The following is a 22594-nucleotide window of genomic DNA, read 5'->3' on the forward strand; positions in this document are numbered from 1 at the left end:
CTAGCTCGCGTATCGCGAGATTTCAGCGCTCCGGCTATGCGACGTCACCCAGCAGGGAGGAGAATTGGAGGACGCAGGGCGGTGCTGGGCTCCTTTCCGGTTGACTCATCTCGGGCTACAGGACACATATTAGGTAATTAGCATATCACTCAAAAGTGTTTTTTAACTCAATAAAAGCGCAGAGAGCTATGGGACCTGGGTACTGCAGATGTGCTAGTGGCCATCTAGCAGCCCATGTCCCCAGCTCTATGCGCAAAATCATGGTGACAGGTTCCCTTTAAGGACAAAATAGGGCATGTGTCCGTGGAAGACTACATTAAAGTCAATGGGACTCATTTACCAAAAAAACTCCTCTGTTGCACCTGTTTCCAGGTGTAAAAGTTAATACATTTGTCCGGGCCGATGCCCTGGCCCGCTGCTGCCTGCTTCCCTTGGAACAAAAATGCAGTGCAACAAAATATTGTGGCATGGGCTTTAAAAAAGTTGCAAAATGGGGTTTTGCGACAATTATTATTATATTTTATTCCAAAATCATGCGTAACGATGTACGTAACGACCCCCAATAGAAGCAAGAGCGGTCCATGGAGATCATGGACAGCCCATCCGCAGATTGACATGTGGATACCCTTACTAGGCCGCATGGTGTGCATCCAGCCTTATAGAATATAGAATATGTGTTTGATATGTAATTATTGGCTTCTTAAGAAATGTTAATGTCTTCACACTGGTTTTCTGCTAATCCTCATATCTGGCCTGTTCATTTCTAGTGGTGCTACCAAGGTGAATGTGTAACTTTTGGAACCTGGCCTAAAAGTTTAGATGGAGACTGGGGTCCATGGTCATTATGGGGAGAGTGCACCAGAACCTGTGGTGGAGGAGTCTCATCATCCATAAGGCACTGTGACAGTCCAGCGTAAGTAGCTAAAGTAAGCCGGAGCCAACCTAAAGAACCATTTGTATCCTGTTTTATGTCTTTCACTTGCTGTAATGTTGCTGTTTATTTCTTCCTTTGGCGTTGAACACAAAATCCAGATGCAAAGTTTCCAGACGTTACAGATCGGAATGTAGCTCATGTATCAGAAGTGGCCTAGTTGCCAATAGCGGCTTGTCAGGTTCAATTTTCAAGTGCAGTTTGTAAAAATAAAATCTGAACTCTGATTGGCTGCTCTAGGTGTTGCCTCCACTTTAGCTCTTTGATAGTTTTGACACATGAGACCAGTTATGGTCATCCCGCCACGTTCGCATCTCTGGCAAGAGGATCTGGCTGTCTGATCCGGCACAGATGTCAGCTGGACCAAACACCATTGCGTACAATGATTTTTGTCCTGCCAAAACCCAGCATTTATACCGTAAAGTGGCCGGATCTGTAGAATCCGGCAATGCCAGATCCGGTGAACTCCGGTTTTCTGCCGCAACGGCCTGCCGGAAATATTTACTCGAGATGTGTATGTGGCCTAATACCAACCAATGAGGTCTGAAATGATCTCACTACTTGTTGCCAGTGTTAGCTGTCATCTGTACACACAGAAACTTTCAGTGGATTTTGTTGTGTCAAGTGGCAATTTAAAGGGGCTCTCCGAGACCTGGAAAAAAGACTTGCGCATCAACAGCACTCTGGTTCTAGCGCTGTGCCCTCTTCCAGTTCCCATTGGACCGGGAGTCTGACTTTCCGTCTACATGCACGTCACAGTCATGTGATTACCACCGGCACTGAGGCCATTAATTGGCCGGCAGTGGTGACGTACATGTAGACAGCACGTCACTCTTCTGGTCCAGTGGGGACTGGAAGCTCTGTTCTGGAGTTGGACCAACAGGGACCAGTGAGTTTTTTTTTTTTTTATCCCTGCACCCTTCCCAGCAATATAAGAAGGGGTTCCTGGTCTCTGAGAACCACTTTCTAATTTTCTCAGACTGTGTATTTGCTACATCTGTACTTTGGCCCAAACCATCTAAAGGTCATAACATGGAGGTTACCACATTAGTCCATTGCTTTGAGATACAGTATGTCCCAATGATAGTTAGTGAATTTACCTAGAGACTGAAAGTGCAGGTTTACATATAATAATGGGGTACCCTTTTCAGGAGCGTGTTTCCCTAGTGTCAGTGCTGATTGGGCAGTGTCAGAGTTTTTAGAGAGACACCCCTTTGAGCAGGAGGGCAGTGTCCAGGATGAATAACTGAGGGCCATCATAAGAAACTCTAAGAAAAGATGCTCAAACATGTCATGAGGACTGACAAGTCTTTCTTGAAGGGCTTGACCGGACCACAGACATTGATGACCTATTCTCAGAATAGGTCACCAACACAAGACTGGTTGGGGTCCAACACCTCCACTGATCAACTGTTTTGGGTTGCCATGATACTGGAAACTATAGCGTGTACGGAGTGGAAGCAGAAGGCTTCATACACGGTGTCGTTTCCAGTGACGGTGTATTGCAGCGCAGCTCCCATTCACTTGAAGGGGAGCTAAGCTGCAGTACCCTGCTCGGCCACTACGTAGTGTATGGAGCTGTGCACCGTACACAATGGGGTTTTTAAATTATGATACTTACGACTATATCAGTCGTAATAATATTCGCAAGCTCCTTTTTTAACCAGCTGTGCGACAATATTTAGTCACACGGTTGGTTTTACACCACATTTGTCAGGGGGCCAAATATTGGTGGGGGCTGGAGTAGTTTTTCTTTCCAGACGCACGGACTGCCCTAGATTTGCCTAATTTATGACGAGGAGCACACCTCATCCTAAAGTAGCCGAATCTGTTAAAGGGTTAGCACGGCGAGCTTCCATTCACTTCTATGGGAGCAGCGGGGAGCAGCGCTTGGTGTTGGTCGAACCCTGGGAAAACCGGGGTCCTCCAGCCACTGCTCTCCCTGCTACGTTCTCATTGTAGGTGCGGGTCCCAGAGGATTTCCCGGGATCCGTCCACCACCAAGTGCTGCTCCCATAGAAGTGAATGGGAGTGCACCACACACGCGTGGCCCCTCCTCTGATTCATTTCTATGGGGCAGACTGAAATAGCTCATGCGCAGTGCGCCCTCCGTTCATTTCCCTGCTCTGTTCTCATTGTAGGTGTGGGTCCCAGAGGTGGGACCTGCACCTATCGAACAATGGAGGCATATCCTAGCGATATGCCCCCATTGTCTGTGATGGGAATACCCCTTTAAAGAACAGTCTTAGTAAATCACCCCAATATACTTTTTAATCCTGCGGCTGCCCAAAACAACTGATTGGTGGTGCCAAGTGTCGCACTCCCACCAATCTGATGATTGAAGGACTTGAGGTTAGGTCATCAATACCTTTACATATGAAGATTTGTACCTATGAAACTGTCTGACCCGTTACATGTGCGCTTGGCAGCTGAAGACATCCGTGTTGGTCCCATGTTCATATGTGCCTGGATTGCTGAGAGAAATTATGTTTTGAGATATTCAAATAAGCCTCTAGGAGAAACGGGGGCGTTGCCTTTACTCCTAGAGGCTCTGCTCTCTCTGCATTTGCCATATCCTTTGCACTTTGACCAGGCCAGGCAGTGTAAACGTGATCATACCTGGCCCTGTCAATCAAAATGCAGAGGTTGCGGCAGTTGCAGAGAGAGCAGAGCCTCTAGGTGTAAGGGCAATGCCCCGGTTGCTCCTAAAGGCTCATTTGCATATATCAAAACTTCATTTTTCTCAGCAATGCGGATACATATGAACATGGGACACAGATGTCTTCAGCTGCCAAGCGCACATGTAACAGGTCAGCCAGTGTCATAGGTACAAATCTGCTGACAGATGCCCTTTAAGGCACCAAGCCATATATGCTTGCATGCATTGATCTGGTCATATTTCTCTAGTTGATTAGTTGATTTGCCTTTTAAATTGAGAGCGGGTGTTTATTGGGCCGTTATGATGGGTAACATATGCCCATGTTCATGCATTGGTTCCATTAAACTCGCTAGGTTTGCTCAGAGACATCGCCTTACTCCTTCTAAGGCATTCTGTAACATTTTAGGATCCCCCCCCCCAGAACAGTTAATAAGTATTGGTCCCCTGTCACACATGGCGTGATATGCCAAGCAAGACAATATTGCATTGGAGTAGTATTACAGCAGATAGCACCGAGAGGCAGTGAGGTCACCGACACGACTGGACATGTTGTGTCTGTCTCTGATCCGATTTCCCTTCTATCCTGGCCAGGGCTCAAAGGTAATGAAAAGATTTAATAAGGAAAGGTCGAACTGTAATTTTCGCTACTTCTAGAAATTGGCGTTCGTAGACTAAAAATAAAAGCCTGAATTGCTTCCATGTTGTGATGAAAAGACTTGACTTACATAAGTAAAGCACAGTGCCTTTTTACAGACCATCAGGAGGAGGAAAGTATTGCCTGGGAGAAAGGAAGCGCTACCGGTCATGTAACACTGATGTAAGTAATCCCGACACTTCCTGCCTGCGCTGGTGATTGATAGGTACGGATAGATTTTACCTGCAGCACCACTGTTCACATGCACCTGGCTCCGAGGCATACACACATCTACAGAGTTAAACATATTCTACATTTTTCAATACTTTTGTTATTGTATGTCATATTCTTTTTTTTTATAGCCACTGAGTTATTCAATAAAATGTCTCTGTATAGCGCCACCTGCTGTTTGTTCTTTTCCTTATATCTTGTCCACCTCACTTAGGTGGTCGCTCCGTTTAAATCTTCAACTGCCACCAGCCGTATGTTCTGTTAGAAGCTGTGTCAGTTACAGGGAAAACGCTACAATAGAAAGGACAAACAACCCTGAAGAAGGACACAGCCCCTGAGCTGCCAGCCTGAAATTAATCTCATCAGAACAATTGAAGCAATTAATGTGGAGATCTCTGGATTTATGTGAGGTGCAGGGTAGCTTTGTACTATATGATGTCTGGTTTTTATTTTGTACATAGCATAACCCCTTTAAGACCGTTTATTTTTCCATTCTTCTGATCCATCAGGTAGAACAGAAAAATAAAGATATTTAAAGCATCAGTTATGCAGATTTGGCATCTGTTTGAGCCATTTCTGCTTGAGATCCATTATTTTTAGAATAAAAGTCCTGCAAAATAACAGATCTCAGATGAAATTCTGATTATTTTTTTTCTTATAACTCTATGTTGCGCCATTCCTCTGGTATTCCTGCTAGAAATGTACTGTTTAATTGACAGCTGGGTGTTATTATTCCTCTTGTCAATGGGTGTTTCCCTACATAGTTTGAAAATGTACATGTCTGTTTTAGGAAATATGTGCATTCCCCCTACAATACCAATTCTGGAATTGTTTTTCTAACTCTATGTTGTGCCATTCCTCAGTTAATCCTGATGGATGTTTATGAATGGATATACAGCTGTATATCACCCAGTGGGGATGTGTCCCTTGTAGTGTAGTTAGCTTTCTTAATCGTTGTGCTAACAGATTTGGGCATCATCTTTCCCGGTCTTCAAGAACCCACGCACTTACATGGTCGTGATCAGGAAATAAGGCAGACAGGCTCTAAGGCGGTTATGAGAAAATAAAAGTATTGCGCTTTTTTTATTGTTACCCTTTGTCATATTTACTTTAGTGGCTTTTTGTGATTGCAGCACCCAAAATATCCGGATTGCTTAGTGTTTGTGTGCTTGAGGTCTGGCATGCCAATGTCTACACTTATGAAAAATTTTAAGAATATTAAAGCTTATAGTTAAGAGCAAGAAATTAGTTTTGGGTGCACTGGATGTATCACTGTCTTAAAAAGTATGAATTTATTCATTAAAATACCCAAATGTATAATTGTTTAATCATGAAGTCCTATCTGTCTATCAGTCAGACACTTGATGGGTGTCTTAGGGCTTACTTGCCAACTCTCCCGAAGCAGCGGAGGCTCCTGGAAAAAGAGGTGACATGCCTCCCTTCCCAGAACAGATGGCAAATCTTCTGGGAAAGCTTTCTCCATGTACTTTAAAGGTGCTTTCCAACACTTTTTAACTGATGACCAAACCTCTGGATAGGTCATCAGTATCTGATCGGTGGTGGTCCAACACCCAGTTTCCCCTCTGGTCGGCTGTTTGAGAAGGCACCAGCACTCCTCGAGCGCCGCGCCCTTCTTTCATCCCACCAAGCATAGCGCCATACATTGTATATTGGTTGTGCTTGGTATCGCGCTCAGCCCCATTCACTTCTATACGGCTGAGCTGCTCCTAGGCCATGTGACCGATGAACGTGATGTCACTAGTCTTGGGTATAGACATCTGTACGCTGCGCTGGGACACAGAAGTGGATGTGCTAGCTGATGGTGCTTGCAAAGGTCTAGGTGCATGGCGGGAGGCATCCGGGCCTCATCTTGGACACAGTATTGGCCAGTACGTAACACAGGGTAGGAGGATGCAGTGGTGTGACTCGCAGACACTGGTTGTGGAACCAGACGTTCGGCCCACCTATTAGGGTGCTTAGATGCCATGTGGCGGATCATGCTGGTGGTAGTGAGGTTGCTAGTGTTCACATCCCTGCTCATTTTGGTACAGCACTGGTTGCAAATTACAATTCTTTTATCGTCCGCACTTTCCTCAAAAAAGCGCCAGACTGCAGAACACCTACCCCTTGGCAAGGGAGATTGCTGCAAGGGGGTGCTCCGGGGAACAGTTGCGTGTCTGTTTGGTGTGGCCAGCCTTCTCTCTTTTGCCACCCCACTGCCTCTTCCAGCCTGTTGCGGTGCTGTGGATCCCTCCCCCTCTGTACTGCTGTCCTCGCTCGGCTTGCCACCTTCCCAGGTTGGGTCAGTGACTTTATTGTCCAGCATCTCCTCTTCCACTTCCTCACTCTGCTCATCCTCCTGACTTGTTGACCTCAGTTATTGACAACTGTGTCTCATCCTCCTCATGAACCTCTTGAGACACTAATTGCGGTTGACTTATTGGCAACTGTGTCTCATCATCATCATCCACCTCGTGAAACACTAATTGCCGTTCCCCACCGTCATCTTCTTCTGACTGTGGGATCAGTCACTGTAATGCCAGCAGCCAACATGGCTACGGCATTACAGTGAATGGGAGCACTTACCTGCACGTTTATTGGCTGCGTAGAAGCCAACAAATGTGCGGGGAGGAGAGTCGAGCATCGTGCTCGAACACACGGGGTATTCGGCCGAACACCGTGATGTGCCGAGCACCACGATGCTCGAGCCGAACTAGTGCATGCTCGCTCAACACTATTCGGCAAGGGGCTCGGGTTTCGTACTGCCACCGATCTGATACTGATCAAAAAAGCCCTTTAAATGTATACAGCAGCTGGGTGCTGCGTCATTAGACACAACCACTCACTAATGTGCATGCAAAGGCATGGCGATATAAGAAAAAGGTGGGATGCTTCAAGAATGTGTGATGTAACAAAAGGGTTGGAGTCTATTAAAAGGGACGGAGTAATGTTTAAAATAATTTTAGTGGTTCTACTGTGCATGCCGCACCATCCCCTCTCCCGAAGGCAGTTTGTAAGTGTTAGGGATATGTAAAGTGTACTCAGTACTTCATCCTTTGTATAAGGACGTCTTTCAAATGATCATGGTTGAAAGTGCACAAAAAATTGCAGTATATCAAAAAATTGTCCTAGTCTCTACCATTATAAATTCCTATAGGTGTGCGTCAGCGATCAATGCCCCCAGTAGTTCTGGTGTCAATGCAAGGCATGAGTACTTACTGTAGATTTAGGCTAGATGCACACGACCGTATGTGATCTGCGGTCCGCAAATTGTAACAATGCCTAAAACGGACAAGAATAGGACATGTTATATTTTTTTTGCGGGGCTACGGAACGAACATACGGATTCGGATAGCACACTATGTGCTGTCCGCGTTTTTTGCGGACTCATTGAAATGAATGGATCTGCATCATATCCTCAAAAAAAACAAACGGAACGGACAGGGAAACAAAATACGTTCGTGTACATGAGGCCTTAATAGAATATTTATAAAAAAAAAAAAAAAAACGGAACGGACAGGGAAACAATAAATGTTCGTGTGCATGAGGTTTAATAGAATATTTATAAGAGATTGTCTAGAAGGCCAAATTTGCCGCGGGCTTAGACTGGATTGAAAAAAAAAACCAAGAAAGAATCCGTACTCACCCTCACCGATCCCCCGGTGCATCAGTTCTAAGGGTGCATTCACACGACCGTAGTGTTTTGCAGATCTGCAATTTGCGGATTCACAAACCACGGATACTGGCCTGTGTGTGTTCCACAATTTGCGGACCACACATGGCAGCCACTATCATAGAAAATACCTATTTAGGACATTCTCTTTCTTTTTTTGCGGACCGTGGAACAGAACAACGGATGTGGACAGCACACGTTGAATGGAGCCACTTCAATGGAGCCACGGAACGTGATTTGCGGGCAATAATAGGACATGTTCTATCTTTCAATGGAACGGAAAAACGGGAATACGGAAACGGAATGCATAAGGAGTACATTCAGTTTTTTTTTTCACAGATCCATGTGCCGAATCTGAGAAACTCAGTGCATGTTCTGCTTCGTTTTTGCGTATCAGGCTCACCATTCTAGTCTAGCAATTGAGAAATGAAAAATAAAGTGTATACAGGAGCCGTCCTTGTGTGATCTATATTTTATGGGTCAAGACTGGGAGTCAAACCTACAGAGAAAAAAAGTGTAGGGGTTCATGCACACTACCATATTTATTTTGCTGTCCGTAAAACACAGATCCCGGCTCTGTGCACGCCACCATTTTTTCTCAACGTCCACTAGAAATGTCCAATCCTTGTCTGCGGAGCAACAAGAATAGGACATGTTCTATCTTTTTTTCAGGGCCGCAGAGCGGACATAACGATACAGACTGCACATGATCTGCTGTGCGCATCTTTTGCGGCCCCATTGAAATGAATGCGGATCGGATGTGGACCGAAACTACTACCTATGGATGAGGTCTTAAAAGAGTTGAGGATAGCTCATCAAAATAAAAAACGTGGACAATATCTTTGATGGAAAGTTTTTCCCCTATTCTGTGTTTAGACCTGCTGCTGGTTTTGGCTTACGAATACTGATAAAAAACACTGACCAAATACTGACCGTTTGAAAAACAGCTGCAAAAATTAAACAAAAAGCAAAAATCTATTGGGGAATTTAAAGGACCCTCTAAGAATAATTATTATGAAAATTTAACAGGAGCTTCTCTTTCAGGGTACGACAGCAGGGCACAGTCGTGACGTGGCCATGCTGCGTTCAAGTAATGTGTGGCCTTAAAAGGCCACCGCACTCCCAAATTAAAGTAATGGGTCAGTGGGTCTGTATTGTTAGCGGCCGCTCGGCACCTTCAGTACTGCACAGCTATTAACAATACAGAGCCACTGAAACAGCACGACCACGCGTGTGATCATACCCTTATCAGTCAGTGTGTCCAGACTTCTGTCCGGTTTATCCAGATCTCTAGACCAATATCGGAGATTATAGACGTAACTCTATGAATTTATGTTCATACCAAATTGTTTTCATATGACACACCCAGGAGGCAAAAAATACAGCATAGGGGCTGGGACAGGCCTGGCTGCTGATCGGGACTTCGAGGCCCCACTGTTGATGAATGCGAGAACTGACTGTACGAAAACCCGACGGTGTGTGCATGACTTATGTGTTTCGTAAACCTGCTGCTTTTCTCCAACCATTTATGCTCAGTGTCAGCATTCATCATCCCTTTAATCATTTTAAGAGGTAACTCTTTGCTGATTGTGCTCTTTGTGAAGGTCTCCTACCTCTCCAGGGTAAACTAATTTCTTTCTCTTGTTCCCTGACCGCTCTCCTGACATGAAAATGACTTTCCTCCTCCAGGCCACTTCTTTTTGTATTGGAAAGCCAAGCATTCTTACAAAACGATGTTTATTAATTTAGAAAACTCCTAATGCAGACTGTAAAAGGCAGGAAATGAAAAATGTTACTAGCAGCTGCTTCATGGTGCTACGTATCCCAGTGGCTTAATGGAACCCTTGGAAGCCTCCAGTCTGTTCTTCCTAATTGTATCTCGCACCTCTATGTGTGTATAACGCATACATATCTGAATTCCTGTTTTATCCAAGCCCCTGTCCGCTCTCCTGACATGTCTACTTTAGTAAATACTTGACTTCCACATAAAATAACCAGATAACCTTGTTTCTTAGTATTCTGCATTGTGCCTTTCCTCCATTATTCCTCCTGGGTGTTTGAACAAATGTATGAATAAATTGATAACTAGGTATTACCTTGCCAAAAGAGTATAAGAGTGTGGAGGGATATATCCCTTACCCTTAAATAGGGCATGGAAAGGAATATCCTTAAAGGGAACCTGTCATGTGGATATTTAATTATAATCTAACTAATTATATACAATCATTAACTACTAAAAAGTACCTTAGATGTATTCACTTACTGGTGTGAAAGATGGTTACCTCATAATATACACACAAAGATGCCGCATGCTAATGAGCTGATTTGAGTCCAGCGTGATGTCAGTGAGTCCAGCTTATATTTAATTCAGAGCTATAGCCACTCCCCTGCCCACCTGCTGCTGATTCATGGAAAATAACTGTCATTCAGCAGCAGGTGGGCGGGGAGAGTCAGGGAGATATCATGAATATTCAGGACTCATCATTAGGAGCTGGAGCTTTTCAATACAAGATGTTGGCAGATTGACTGGGTCAATTAAATAAAGTGACCCAGCATTTTGCTAAGGGAATCAGTCACCTTTTTATGTTGCCCTTAGTTAGGACACTATAAAACTGGTGACAGGTTCCCTTTAAAGGGAGTGTCCAGCTTTTTAACACTTTTTGGCTCCCACCACCAGACCTTACCTTGCCTGCTCCTTGTCCCTCGTTTCTAGATCCTTTGGTCCACAGCTGCATTTCCTGTTCCCCACATGTAAACTTCCGGCACGGATGGGGGTCACATGTGCTGTTGCAGCTAATGACTGGTTACTGGGTGACTTGGTCCTCCAAGCGGCTTCCCTTTACAGGTCTGTTTGAGGGATGAGGGAAAGCCAAAAAGTGTTAAACAGCTGGACAACTCCAGTGTTGGACTGGAGTTGCTTGGGGCCACCAGAGTAAATGAACATAAACACATCATACAGTATATCATTGAACATGTCGGTAAAATAGGTCCTAATTAGGGATGAGCGAACTCGAACTGTATAGTTCGGGTTCGTACCGAATTTTGGGGTGTCCGTGACACGGACCCGAACCCGGACATTTTCGTAAAAGTCCGGGTTCGGGTTCGGTGTTCGTCGCTTTCTTCGCGCTTTTGTGACGCTTTCTTGGCGCTTTTTGAAAGGCTGCAAAGCAGCCAATCAACAAGCGTCATACTACTTGCCCCAAGAGGCCATCACAGCCATGCCTACTATTGGCATGGCTGTGATTGGCCAGAGCACCATGTGACCCAGCCTCTATTTAAGCTGGAGTCACATAGCGCCGCCCGTCACTCTGCTCTGATTAGCGTAGGGAGAGGTTGCGGCTGCGACAGTAGGGCGAGATTAGGCAGATTAACTCCTCCAAAGGACTTGATTAACTGATCGATCTGCAGCTGTGGATCATTGAGCTGCTGATCCTCAATTGCTCACTGTTTTTAGGCTGCCCAGACCGTTTGTCAGTCACATTTTTCTGGGGTGATCGGCGGCCATTTTGTGTCTTGTGGTGCGCCAGCACAAGCTGCGACCAAGTGCATTTAACCCTCAATGGTGTGGTTGTTTTTTGGCTAAAGCCTACATCAGGGTGAAGCTGTCACACCAAGTGCATTTAACCAGCAATAGTCTGTTTATTTTTTGGCCATATACTACATCAGGGGCAAGCTGCGCCTGTCACCAAGTGCATTTAACCCTCAATGGTGCGTTTGTTTTTTGGCTAAAGCCTACATCAGGGTGAAGCTGTCACACCAAGTGCATTTAACCAGCAATAGTCTGTTTATTTTTTGGCCATATACTACATCAGGGGCAAGCTGCGCCCGTCACCAAGTGCATTTAACCCTCAGTAGTGTGGTTGGTCAAGCTATCACACCAAGTGCATTTAACCAGCAATAGTCTGTTCATTTTTTGGCCATATACTACATCAGGGGCAAGCTGCGCCCGTCACCAAGTGCATTTAACCCTCAGTAGTGTGGTTGGTCAAGCTGTGACACCAAGTGCATTTAACCAGCAATAGTCTGTTCATTTTTTGGCCATATACTACATCAGGGGCAAGCTGCGCCCATCACCAAGTGCATTTAACCAGCAATAGTGTGGTTATTTTTTGGCCATATCCCAGTCTAATTCTGTCACTAAATCCATACCGGTCACCCAGCGCCTAAATACTAGGCCTCAAATTTATATCCCGCTAAATCTCTCGTTACCGCTGTCCTGTTGTGGCTGGGAAAGTTATTTAGTGTCCGTCAAAGCACATTTTTTGTTCTGGGTTGAAATACAATTCCCAATTTAGCAATTTAAAAATTTAGTGGTTTCTGCTGTATCAGAGCTATTTGAAATCTATCCCTAAAAGGGTATATAATATTCAAGGTGCACATAGGGTCATTCAGAATAACTTCACACACCCGCTACTGTGCATTTCCAAGTCTAATTCTGTCACTAAACCCATACCTGTCACCCAGCGCCTAAATACTAGGCCTCAAATTCATATCCAGCTAAATCTGTCGTTAGTGCTGTAGCTGGGCGAGTTATTTAGTGTCCGTTCAAGCACATTTCTTGTTCTGGGTTGAAATACAATTCCCAATTTAGCAATTTCATAATTTAGTGGTTTCTGCTATATCAGAGCTATTTGAAATCTATCCCTAAAAGGGTAGATCATATTGAAGGTGCACATAGGGACATTCAGAATAACTTCACACACCCGCTACTGTGCATTTCCAAGTCTAATTCTGTCACTAAACCCATACCTGTCACCCAGCGCCTAAATACTAGGCCTCAAATTTATATCCAGCTAAATCTGTCCTTAGTGCTGTAGCTGGGCGAGTTATTTAGTGTCCGTTCAAGCACATTTCTTGTTCTGGGTTGAAATACAATTCCCAATTTAGCAATTTCATAATTTAGTGGTTTCTGCTATATCAGAGCTATTTGAAATCTATCCCTAAAAGGGTATATAATATTCAAGGTGCACATTGGGTCATTCAGAATAACTTCACACACACCCGCTACTGTGTATTTCCAAGTCTAATTCTGTCACTAAACCCATACCTGTCACCCAGCGCCTAAATACTAGGCCTCAAATTTATATCCAGCTAAATCTGTCCTTAGTGCTGTAGCTGGGCGAGTTATTTAGTGTCCGTTCAAGCACATTTCTTGTTCTGGGTTGAAATACAATTCCCAATTTAGCAATTTCATAATTTAGTGGTTTCTGCTATATCAGAGCTATTTGAAATCTATCCCTAAAAGGGTAGATCATATTGAAGGTGCACATAGGGACATTCAGAATAACTTCACACACCCGCTACTGTGCATTTCCAAGTCTAATTCTGTCACTAAACCCATACCTGTCACCCAGCGCCTAAATACTAGGCCTCAAATTTATATCCAGCTAAATCTGTCCTTAGTGCTGTAGCTGGGCGAGTTATTTAGTGTCCGTTCAAGCACATTTCTTGTTCTGGGTTGAAATACAATTCCCAATTTAGCAATTTCATAATTTAGTGGTTTCTGCTATATCAGAGCTATTTGAAATCTATCCCTAAAAGGGTATATAATATTCAAGGTGCACATTGGGTCATTCAGAATAACTTCACACACACCCGCTACTGTGTATTTCCAAGTCTAATTCTGTCACTAAACCCATACCTGTCACCCAGCGCCTAAATACTAGGCCTCAAATTCATATCCAGCTAAATCTGTCGTTAGTGCTGTAGCTGGGCGAGTTATTTAGTGTCCGTTCAAGCACATTTCTTGTTCTGGGTTGAAATACAATTCCCAATTTAGCAATTTCATAATTTAGTGGTTTCTGCTATATCAGAGCTATTTGAAATCTATCCCTAAAAGGGTAGATCATATTGAAGGTGCACATAGGGACATTCAGAATAACTTCACACACCCGCTACTGTGCATTTCCAAGTCTAATTCTGTCACTAAACCCATACCTGTCACCCAGCGCCTAAATACTAGGCCTCAAATTTATATCCAGCTAAATCTGTCCTTAGTGCTGTAGCTGGGCGAGTTATTTAGTGTCCGTTCAAGCACATTTCTTGTTCTGGGTTGAAATACAATTCCCAATTTAGCAATTTCATAATTTAGTGGTTTCTGCTATATCAGAGCTATTTGAAATCTATCCCTAAAAGGGTATATAATATTCAAGGTGCACATTGGGTCATTCAGAATAACTTCACACACACCCGCTACTGTGTATTTCCAAGTCTAATTCTGTCACTAAACCCATACCTGTCACCCAGCGCCTAAATACTAGGCCTCAAATTTATATCCAGCTAAATCTGTCCTTAGTGCTGTAGCTGGGCGAGTTATTTAGTGTCCGTTCAAGCACATTTCTTGTTCTGGGTTGAAATACAATTCCCAATTTAGCAATTTCATAATTTAGTGGTTTCTGCTATAGCAGAGCTATTTGAAATCTATCCCTAAAAGGGTAGATCATATTGAAGGTGCACATAGGGACATTCAGAATAACTTCACACACCCGCTACTGTGCATTTCCAAGTCTAATTCTGTCACTAAACCCATACCTGTCACCCAGCGCCTAAATACTAGGCCTCAAATTTATATCCAGCTAAATCTGTCCTTAGTGCTGTAGCTGGGCGAGTTATTTAGTGTCCGTTCAAGCACATTTCTTGTTCTGGGTTGAAATACAATTCCCAATTTAGCAATTTCATAATTTAGTGGTTTCTGCTATATCAGAGCTATTTGAAATCTATCCCTAAAAGGGTATATAATATTCAAGGTGCACATTGGGTCATTCAGAATAACTTCACACACACCCGCTACTGTGTATTTCCAAGTCTAATTCTGTCACTAAACCCATACCTGTCACCCAGCGCCTAAATACTAGGCCTCAAATTCATATCCAGCTAAATCTGTCGTTAGTGCTGTAGCTGGGCGAGTTATTTAGTGTCCGTTCAAGCACATTTCTTGTTCTGGGTTGAAATACAATTCCCAATTTAGCAATTTCATAATTTAGTGGTTTCTGCTATATCAGAGCTATTTGAAATCTATCCCTAAAAGGGTAGATCATATTGAAGGTGCACATAGGGACATTCAGAATAACTTCACACACCCGCTACTGTGCATTTCCAAGTCTAATTCTGTCACTAAACCCATACCTGTCACCCAGCGCCTAAATACTAGGCCTCAAATTTATATCCAGCTAAATCTGTCCTTAGTGCTGTAGCTGGGCGAGTTATTTAGTGTCCGTTCAAGCACATTTCTTGTTCTGGGTTGAAATACAATTCCCAATTTAGCAATTTCATAATTTAGTGGTTTCTGCTATATCGGAGCTATTTGAAATCTATCCCTAAAAGGGTATATAATATTCAAGGTGCACATTGGGTCATTCAGAATAACTTCACACACACCCGCTACTGTGTATTTCCAAGTCTAATTCTGTCACTAAACCCATACCTGTCACCCAGCGCCTAAATACTAGGCCTCAAATTTATATCCAGCTAAATCTGTCCTTAGTGCTGTAGCTGGGCGAGTTATTTAGTGTCCGTTCAAGCACATTTCTTGTTCTGGGTTGAAATACAATTCCCAATTTAGCAATTTCATAATTTAGTGGTTTCTGCTATATCAGAGCTATTTGAAATCTATCCCTAAAAGGGTAGATCATATTGAAGGTGCACATAGGGACATTCAGAATAACTTCACACACCCGCTACTGTGCATTTCCAAGTCTAATTCTGTCACTAAACCCATACCTGTCACCCAGCGCCTAAATACTAGGCCTCAAATTTATATCCAGCTAAATCTGTCCTTAGTGCTGTAGCTGGGCGAGTTATTTAGTGTCCGTTCAAGCACATTTCTTGTTCTGGGTTGAAATACAATTCCCAATTTAGCAATTTCATAATTTAGTGGTTTCTGCTATATCAGAGCTATTTGAAATCTATCCCTAAAAGGGTATATAATATTCAAGGTGCACATTGGGTCATTCAGAATAACTTCACACACACCCGCTACTGTGTATTTCCAAGTCTAATTCTGTCACTAAACCCATACCTGTCACCCAGCGCCTAAATACTAGGCCTCAAATTTATATCCTGCTAAATCTCTCGTTAACGCTGTCCTGTTGTGGCTGGGAAAGTTATTTAGTGTCCGTCAAAGCACATTTTTTGTTCTGGGTTGAAATACAATTCCCAATTTAGCAATTTCATAATTTAGTGGTTTCTGCTATATCAGAGCTATTTGAAATCTATCCCTAAAAGGGTATATAATATTCAAGGTGCACATTGGGTCATTCAGAATAACTTCACACACACCCGCTACTGTGTATTTCTAAGTCTAATTCTGTCACTAAACCCATACCTGTCACCCAGCGCCTAAATACTAGGCCTCAAATTTATATCCTGCTAAATCTCTCGTTAACGCTGTCCTGTTGTGGCTGGGAAAGTTATTTAGTGTCCGTCAAAGCACATTTTTTGTTCTGGGTTGAAATACAATTCCCAATTTAGCAATTTCATAATTTAGTGGTTTCTGCTATATCAGAGCTATTTGAAATCTATCCCTAAAAGGGTATATAATATTCAAGGTGCACATTGGGTCATTCAGAATAACTTCACACACACCCGCTACTGTGTATTTCTAAGTCTAATTCTGTCACTAAACCCATACCTGTCACCCAGCGCCTAAATACTAGGCCTCAAATTTATATCCTGCTAAATCTCTCGTTAACGCTGTCCTGTTGTGGCTGGGAAAGTTATTTAGTGTCCGTCAAAGCACATTTTTTGTTCTGGGTTGAAATACAATTCCCAATTTAGCAATTTCATAATTTAGTGGTTTCTGCTATATCAGAGCTATTTGAAATCTATCCCTAAAAGGGTATATAATATTCAAGGTGCACATTGGGTCATTCAGAATAACTTCACACACACACGCTTCTGTGCATTTCCAAGTCCAATTCTGTCACTAAATCCATACCGGTCACCCAGCGCCTAAATACTAGGCCTCAAATTTATATCCCGCTGAATTTGAATACAATACATTGGGCCAAATAATATATTTGTTGTTGTGGTGAACCATAACAATGAGAAAAACATCTAGTAAGGGACGCGGACGTGGACATGGTCGTGGTGGTGTTAGTGGACCCTCTGGTGCTGGGAGAGGACGTGGCCGTTCTGCCACATCCACACGTCCTAGTGTACCAACTACCTCAGGTCCCAGTAGCCGCCAGAATTTACAGCGATATATGGTGGGGCCCAATGCCGTTCTAAGGATGGTAAGGCCTGAGCAGGTACAGGCATTAGTCAATTGGGTGGCCGACAGTGGATCCAGCACGTTCACATTATCTCCCACCCAGTCTTCTGCAGAAAGCGCACAGATGGCGCCTGAAAACCAACCCCATCAGTCTGTCACATCACCCCCATGCATACCAGGGAAACTGTCTCAGCCTCAAGTTATGCAGCAGTCTCTTATGCTGTTTGAAGACTCCGCTGGCAGGGTTTCCCAAGGGCATCCACCTAGCCCTTCCCCAGCGGTGAAAGACATAGAATGCACTGACGCACAACCACTTATGTTTCCTGATGATGAGGACATGGGAATACCACCTCAGCATGTCTCTGATGATGACGAAACACAGGTGCCAACTGCTGCGTCTTTCTGCAGTGTGCAGACTGAACAGGAGGTCAGGGATCAAGACTGGGTGGAAGACGATGCAGGGGACGATGAGGTCCTAGACCCCACATGGAATGAAGGTCGTGCCACTGACTTTCACAGTTCGGAGGAAGAGGCAGTGGTGAGACCGAGCCAACAGCGTAGCAAAAGAGGGAGCAGTGGGCAAAAGCAGAACACCCGCCGCCAAGAGACTCCGCCTGCTACTGACCGCCGCCATCTGGGACCGAGCACCCCAAAGGCAGCTTCAAGGAGTTCCCTGGCATGGCACTTCTTCAAACAATGTGCTGACGACAAGACCCGAGTGGTTTGCACGCTGTGCCATCAGAGCCTGAAGCGAGGCATTAACGTTCTGAACCTGAGCACAACCTGCATGACCAGGCACCTGCATGCAAAGCATGAACTGCAGTGGAGTAAACACCTTAAAACCAAGGAAGTCACTCAGGCTCCCCCTGCTACCTCTTCTGCTGCTGCCGCCTCGGCCTATTCTGCTGCTGCCGCCTCGGCCTCTTCCTCCGCCTCTGGAGGAACGTTGGCACCTGCCGCCCAGCAAACAGGGGATGTACCACCAACACCACCACCACCACCTCCGTCACCAAGCGTCTCAACCATGTCACACGCCAGCGTTCAGCTCTCCATCTCACAAACATTTGATAGAAAGCGTAAATTCCCACCTAGCCACCCTCGATCCCTGGCCCTGAATGCCAGCATTTCTAAACTACTGGCCTATGAAATGCTGTCATTTAGGCTGGTGGACACAGACGGCTTCAAACAGCTCATGTCGCTTGCTGTCCCACAGTATGTTGTTCCCAGCCGGCACTACTTCTCCAAGAGAGCCGTGCCTTCCCTGCACAACCAAGTATCCGATAAAATCAAGTGTGCACTGCGCAACGCCATCTGTAGCAAGGTCCACCTAACCACAGATACGTGGACCAGTAAGCACGGCCAGGGACGCTATATCTCCCTAACTGCACACTGGGTAAATGTAGTGGCAGCTGGGCCCCAGGCGGAGAGCTGTTTGGCGCACGTCCTTCCGCCGCCAAGGATCGCAGGGCAACATTCTTTGCCTCCTGTTGCCACCTCCTCCTTCTCGGCTTCCTCCTCCTCTTCTTCCACCTGCTCATCCAGTCAGCCACACACCTTCACCACCAACTTCAGCACAGCCCGGGGTAAACGTCAGCAGGCCATTCTGAAACTCATATGTTTGGGGGACAGGCCCCACACCGCACAGGAGTTGTGGCGGGGTATTGAACAACAGACCGACGAGTGGTTGCTGCCGGTGAGCCTCAAGCCCGGCCTGGTGGTGTGTGATAATGGGCGAAATCTCGTTGCAGCTCTGGGACTAGCCAATTTGACGCACATCCCTTGCTTGGCGCATGTGCTGAATTTGGTGGTGCAGAAGTTCATTCACAACTACCCCGACATGTCAGAGCTGCTGCATAAAGTGCGGGCCGTCTGTTCGCGCTTCCGGCGTTCACATCCTGCTGCTGCTCGCCTGTCTGCGCTACAGCGTAACTTCGGCCTTCCCGCTCACCGCCTCATATGCGACGTGCCCACCAGGTGGAACTCCATCTTGCACATGCTGGACAGACTGTGCGAGCAGCAGCAGGCCATAGTGGAGTTTCAGCTGCAGCACGCACGGGTCAGTCGCACTACAGAACAGCACCACTTCACCACCAATGACTGGGCCTCCATGCGAGACCTGTGTGCCCTGTTGCGCTGTTTCGAGTACTCCACCAACATGGCCAGTGGCGATGACACCGTTATCAGCGTTACAATACCACTTCTATGTCTCCTTGAGAAAACACTTAGGGCGATGATGGAAGAGGAGGTGGCCCAGGAGGAGGAGGAGGAGGAGGAGGAAGAGGGGTCATTTTTAGCACTTTCAGGCCAGTCTCTTCGAAGTGACTCAGAGGGAGGTTTTTGGCAACAGCAGAGGCCAGGTACAAATGTGGCCAGCCAGGGCCCACTACTGGAGGACGAGGAGGACGAGGATGAGGAGGAGGTGGAGGAGGATGAGGATGAAGCATGGTCACAGCGGGGTGGCACCCAACGCAGCTCGGGTCCATCACTGGTGCGTGGCTGGGGGGAAAGGCAGGACGATGACGATACGCCTCCCACAGAGGACAGCTTGTCCTTACCCCTGGGCAGCCTGGCACACATGAGCGACTACATGCTGCAGTGCCTGCGCAACGACAGCAGAGTTGCCCACATTTTAACCTGTGCGGACTACTGGGTTGCCACCCTGCTGGATCCACGCTACAAAGACAATGTGCCCACCTTACTTCCTGCACTGGAGCGTGATAGGAAGATGCGCGAGTACAAGCGCACGTTGGTAGACGCGCTACTGAGAGCATTCCCAAATGTCACAGGGGAACAAGTGGAAGCCCAAGGCCAAGGCAGAGGAGGAGCAAGAGGTCGCCAAGGCAGCTGTGTCACGGCCAGCTCCTCTGAGGGCAGGGTTAGCATGGCAGAGATGTGGAAAACTTTTGTCAACACGCCACAGCTAACTGCACCACCACCTGATACGCAACGTGTTAGCAGGAGGCAACATTTCACTAACATGGTGGAACAGTACGTGTGCACACCAATCCACGTACTGACTGATGGTTCGGCCCCATTCAACTTCTGGGTCTCTAAATTGTCCACGTGGCCAGAGCTAGCCTTTTATGCCTTGGAGGTGCTGGCCTGCCCGGCAGCCAGCGTTTTGTCTGAACGTGTATTCAGCACGGCAGGGGGCGTCATTACAGACAAACGCAGCCGCCTGTCTACAGCCAATGTGGACAAGCTGACGTTCATAAAAATGAACCAGGCATGGATCCCACAGGACCTGTCCGTCCCTTGTCCAGATTAGACATTAACTACCTCCCCATAACCATATATTATTGGACTCCAGGGCACTTCCTCATTCAATCCTATTTTTATTTTCATTTTACCATTATATTGCGAGGCTACCCAAAGTTGAATGAACCTCTCCTCTGCCTGTGTGCTAGGCCTAAATATATGCCAATGGACTGTTGCAGTGGTGGCTGACATGAAGCCTGATTCTCTGCTATGACATGCAGACTAATTCTCTGCTGACATGAAGCCAGATTGTCTGTTACGGGACCTCTCTCCTCTGCCTGGGTGCTGGGCCTAAATTTATGACAATGGACTGTTGCAGTGGTGGCTGACGTGAAGCCTGATTCTCTGCTATGACATGCAGACTGATTCTCTGCTGACATGAAGCCAGATTGTCTGTTACGGGACCTCTCTGCTCTGCCTGTGTGCTAGGCCTAAATATATGCCAATGGACTGTTGCAGTGGTGGGTGACGTGAAGCCTCATTCTCTGCTATGACATGCAGACTGATTCTCTGCTGACATGAAGCCAGATCGTCTGTTACGGGACCTCTCTGCTCTGCCTGTGTGCTAGGCCTAAATATATGCCAATGGACTGTTGCAGTGGTGGGTGACGTGAAGCCTCATTCTCTGCTATGACATGCAGACTGATTCTCTGCTGTCATGAAGCCAGATTGTCTGTTACGGGACCTCTCTGCTCTGCCTGTGTGCTAGGCCTAAATATATGCCAATGGACTGTTGCAGTGGTGGGTGACGTGAAGCCTCATTCTCTGCTATGACATGCAGACTGATTCTCTGCTGACATGAAGCCAGATTGTCTGTTACGGGACCTCTCTCCTCTGCCTGTGTGCTAGGCCTAAATATATGCCAATGGACTGTTGCAGTGGTGGCTGACGTGAAGCCTCATTCTCTGCTATGACATGCAGACTGATTCTCTGCTGACATGAAGCCAGATCGTCTGTTACGGGACCTCTCTGCTCTGCCTGTGTGCTAGGCCTAAATATATGCCAATGGACTGTTGCAGTGGTGGGTGACGTGAAGCCTCATTCTCTGCTATGACATGCAGACTGATTCTCTGCTGTCATGAAGCCAGATTGTCTGTTACGGGACCTCTCTGCTCTGCCTGTGTGCTAGGCCTAAATATATGCCAATGGACTGTTGCAGTGGTGGGTGACGTGAAGCCTCATTCTTTGCTATGACATGCAGACTGATTCTCTGCTGACATGAAGCCAGATTGTCTGTTACGGGACCTCTCTCCTCTGCCTGTGTGCTAGGCCTAAATATATGCCAATGGACTGTTGCAGTGGTGGCTGACGTGAAGCCTCATTCTCTGCTATGACATGCAGACTGATTCTCTGCTGACATGAAGCCAGATCGTCTGTTACGGGACCTCTCTGCTCTGCCTGTGTGCTAGGCCTAAATATATGCCAATGGACTGTTGCAGTGGTGGGTGACGTGAAGCCTCATTCTCTGCTAGGACATGCAGACTGATTCTCTGCTGTCATGAAGCCAGATTGTCTGTTACGGGACCTCTCTGCTCTGCCTGTGTGCTAGGCCTAAATATATGCCAATGGACTGTTGCAGTGGTGGGTGACGTGAAGCCTCATTCTCTGCTATGACATGCAGACTGATTCTCTGCTGACATGAAGCCAGATTGTCTGTTACGGGACCTCTCTCCTCTGCCTGTGTGCTAGGCCTAAATATATGCCAATGGACTGTTGCAGTGGTGGCTGACGTGAAGCCTCATTCTCTGCTATGACATGCAGACTGATTCTCTGCTGACATGAAGCCAGATCGTCTGTTACGGGACCTCTCTGCTCTGCCTGTGTGCTAGGCCTAAATATATGCCAATGGACTGTTGCAGTGGTGGCTGACGTGAAGCCTCATTCTCTGCTATGACATGCAGACTGATTCTCTGCTGACATGAAGCCAGATCGTCTGTTACGGGACCTCTCTGCTCTGCCTTTGTGCTAGGCCTAAATATATGCCAATGGACTGTTGC

General features: G+C 45.8%; 1 protein-coding gene across 3 annotated transcripts in view; it reads left to right on the top strand.

Moving 5' to 3' along the window:
• ADAMTS6 (ADAM metallopeptidase with thrombospondin type 1 motif 6) overlaps nt 1–22594 on the top strand; it is a 270149-nt gene that overhangs the window by 180265 nt on the left and 67290 nt on the right. For all 3 annotated transcript variants that reach the window (XM_044292316.1, XM_044292332.1, XM_044292325.1), the window contains 2 exons: nt 768–913; nt 4344–4407. In XM_044292316.1, the coding sequence (XP_044148251.1) occupies nt 768–913; nt 4344–4407 (210 nt within the window). The remainder of the gene's footprint in view (nt 1–767; nt 914–4343; nt 4408–22594) is intronic.

The sequence above is a fragment of the Bufo gargarizans genome, chromosome 1 (assembly GCF_014858855.1).
Source record: "Bufo gargarizans isolate SCDJY-AF-19 chromosome 1, ASM1485885v1, whole genome shotgun sequence".
In the NCBI taxonomy this organism is placed as follows: Eukaryota; Metazoa; Chordata; class Amphibia; order Anura; family Bufonidae; genus Bufo; species Bufo gargarizans.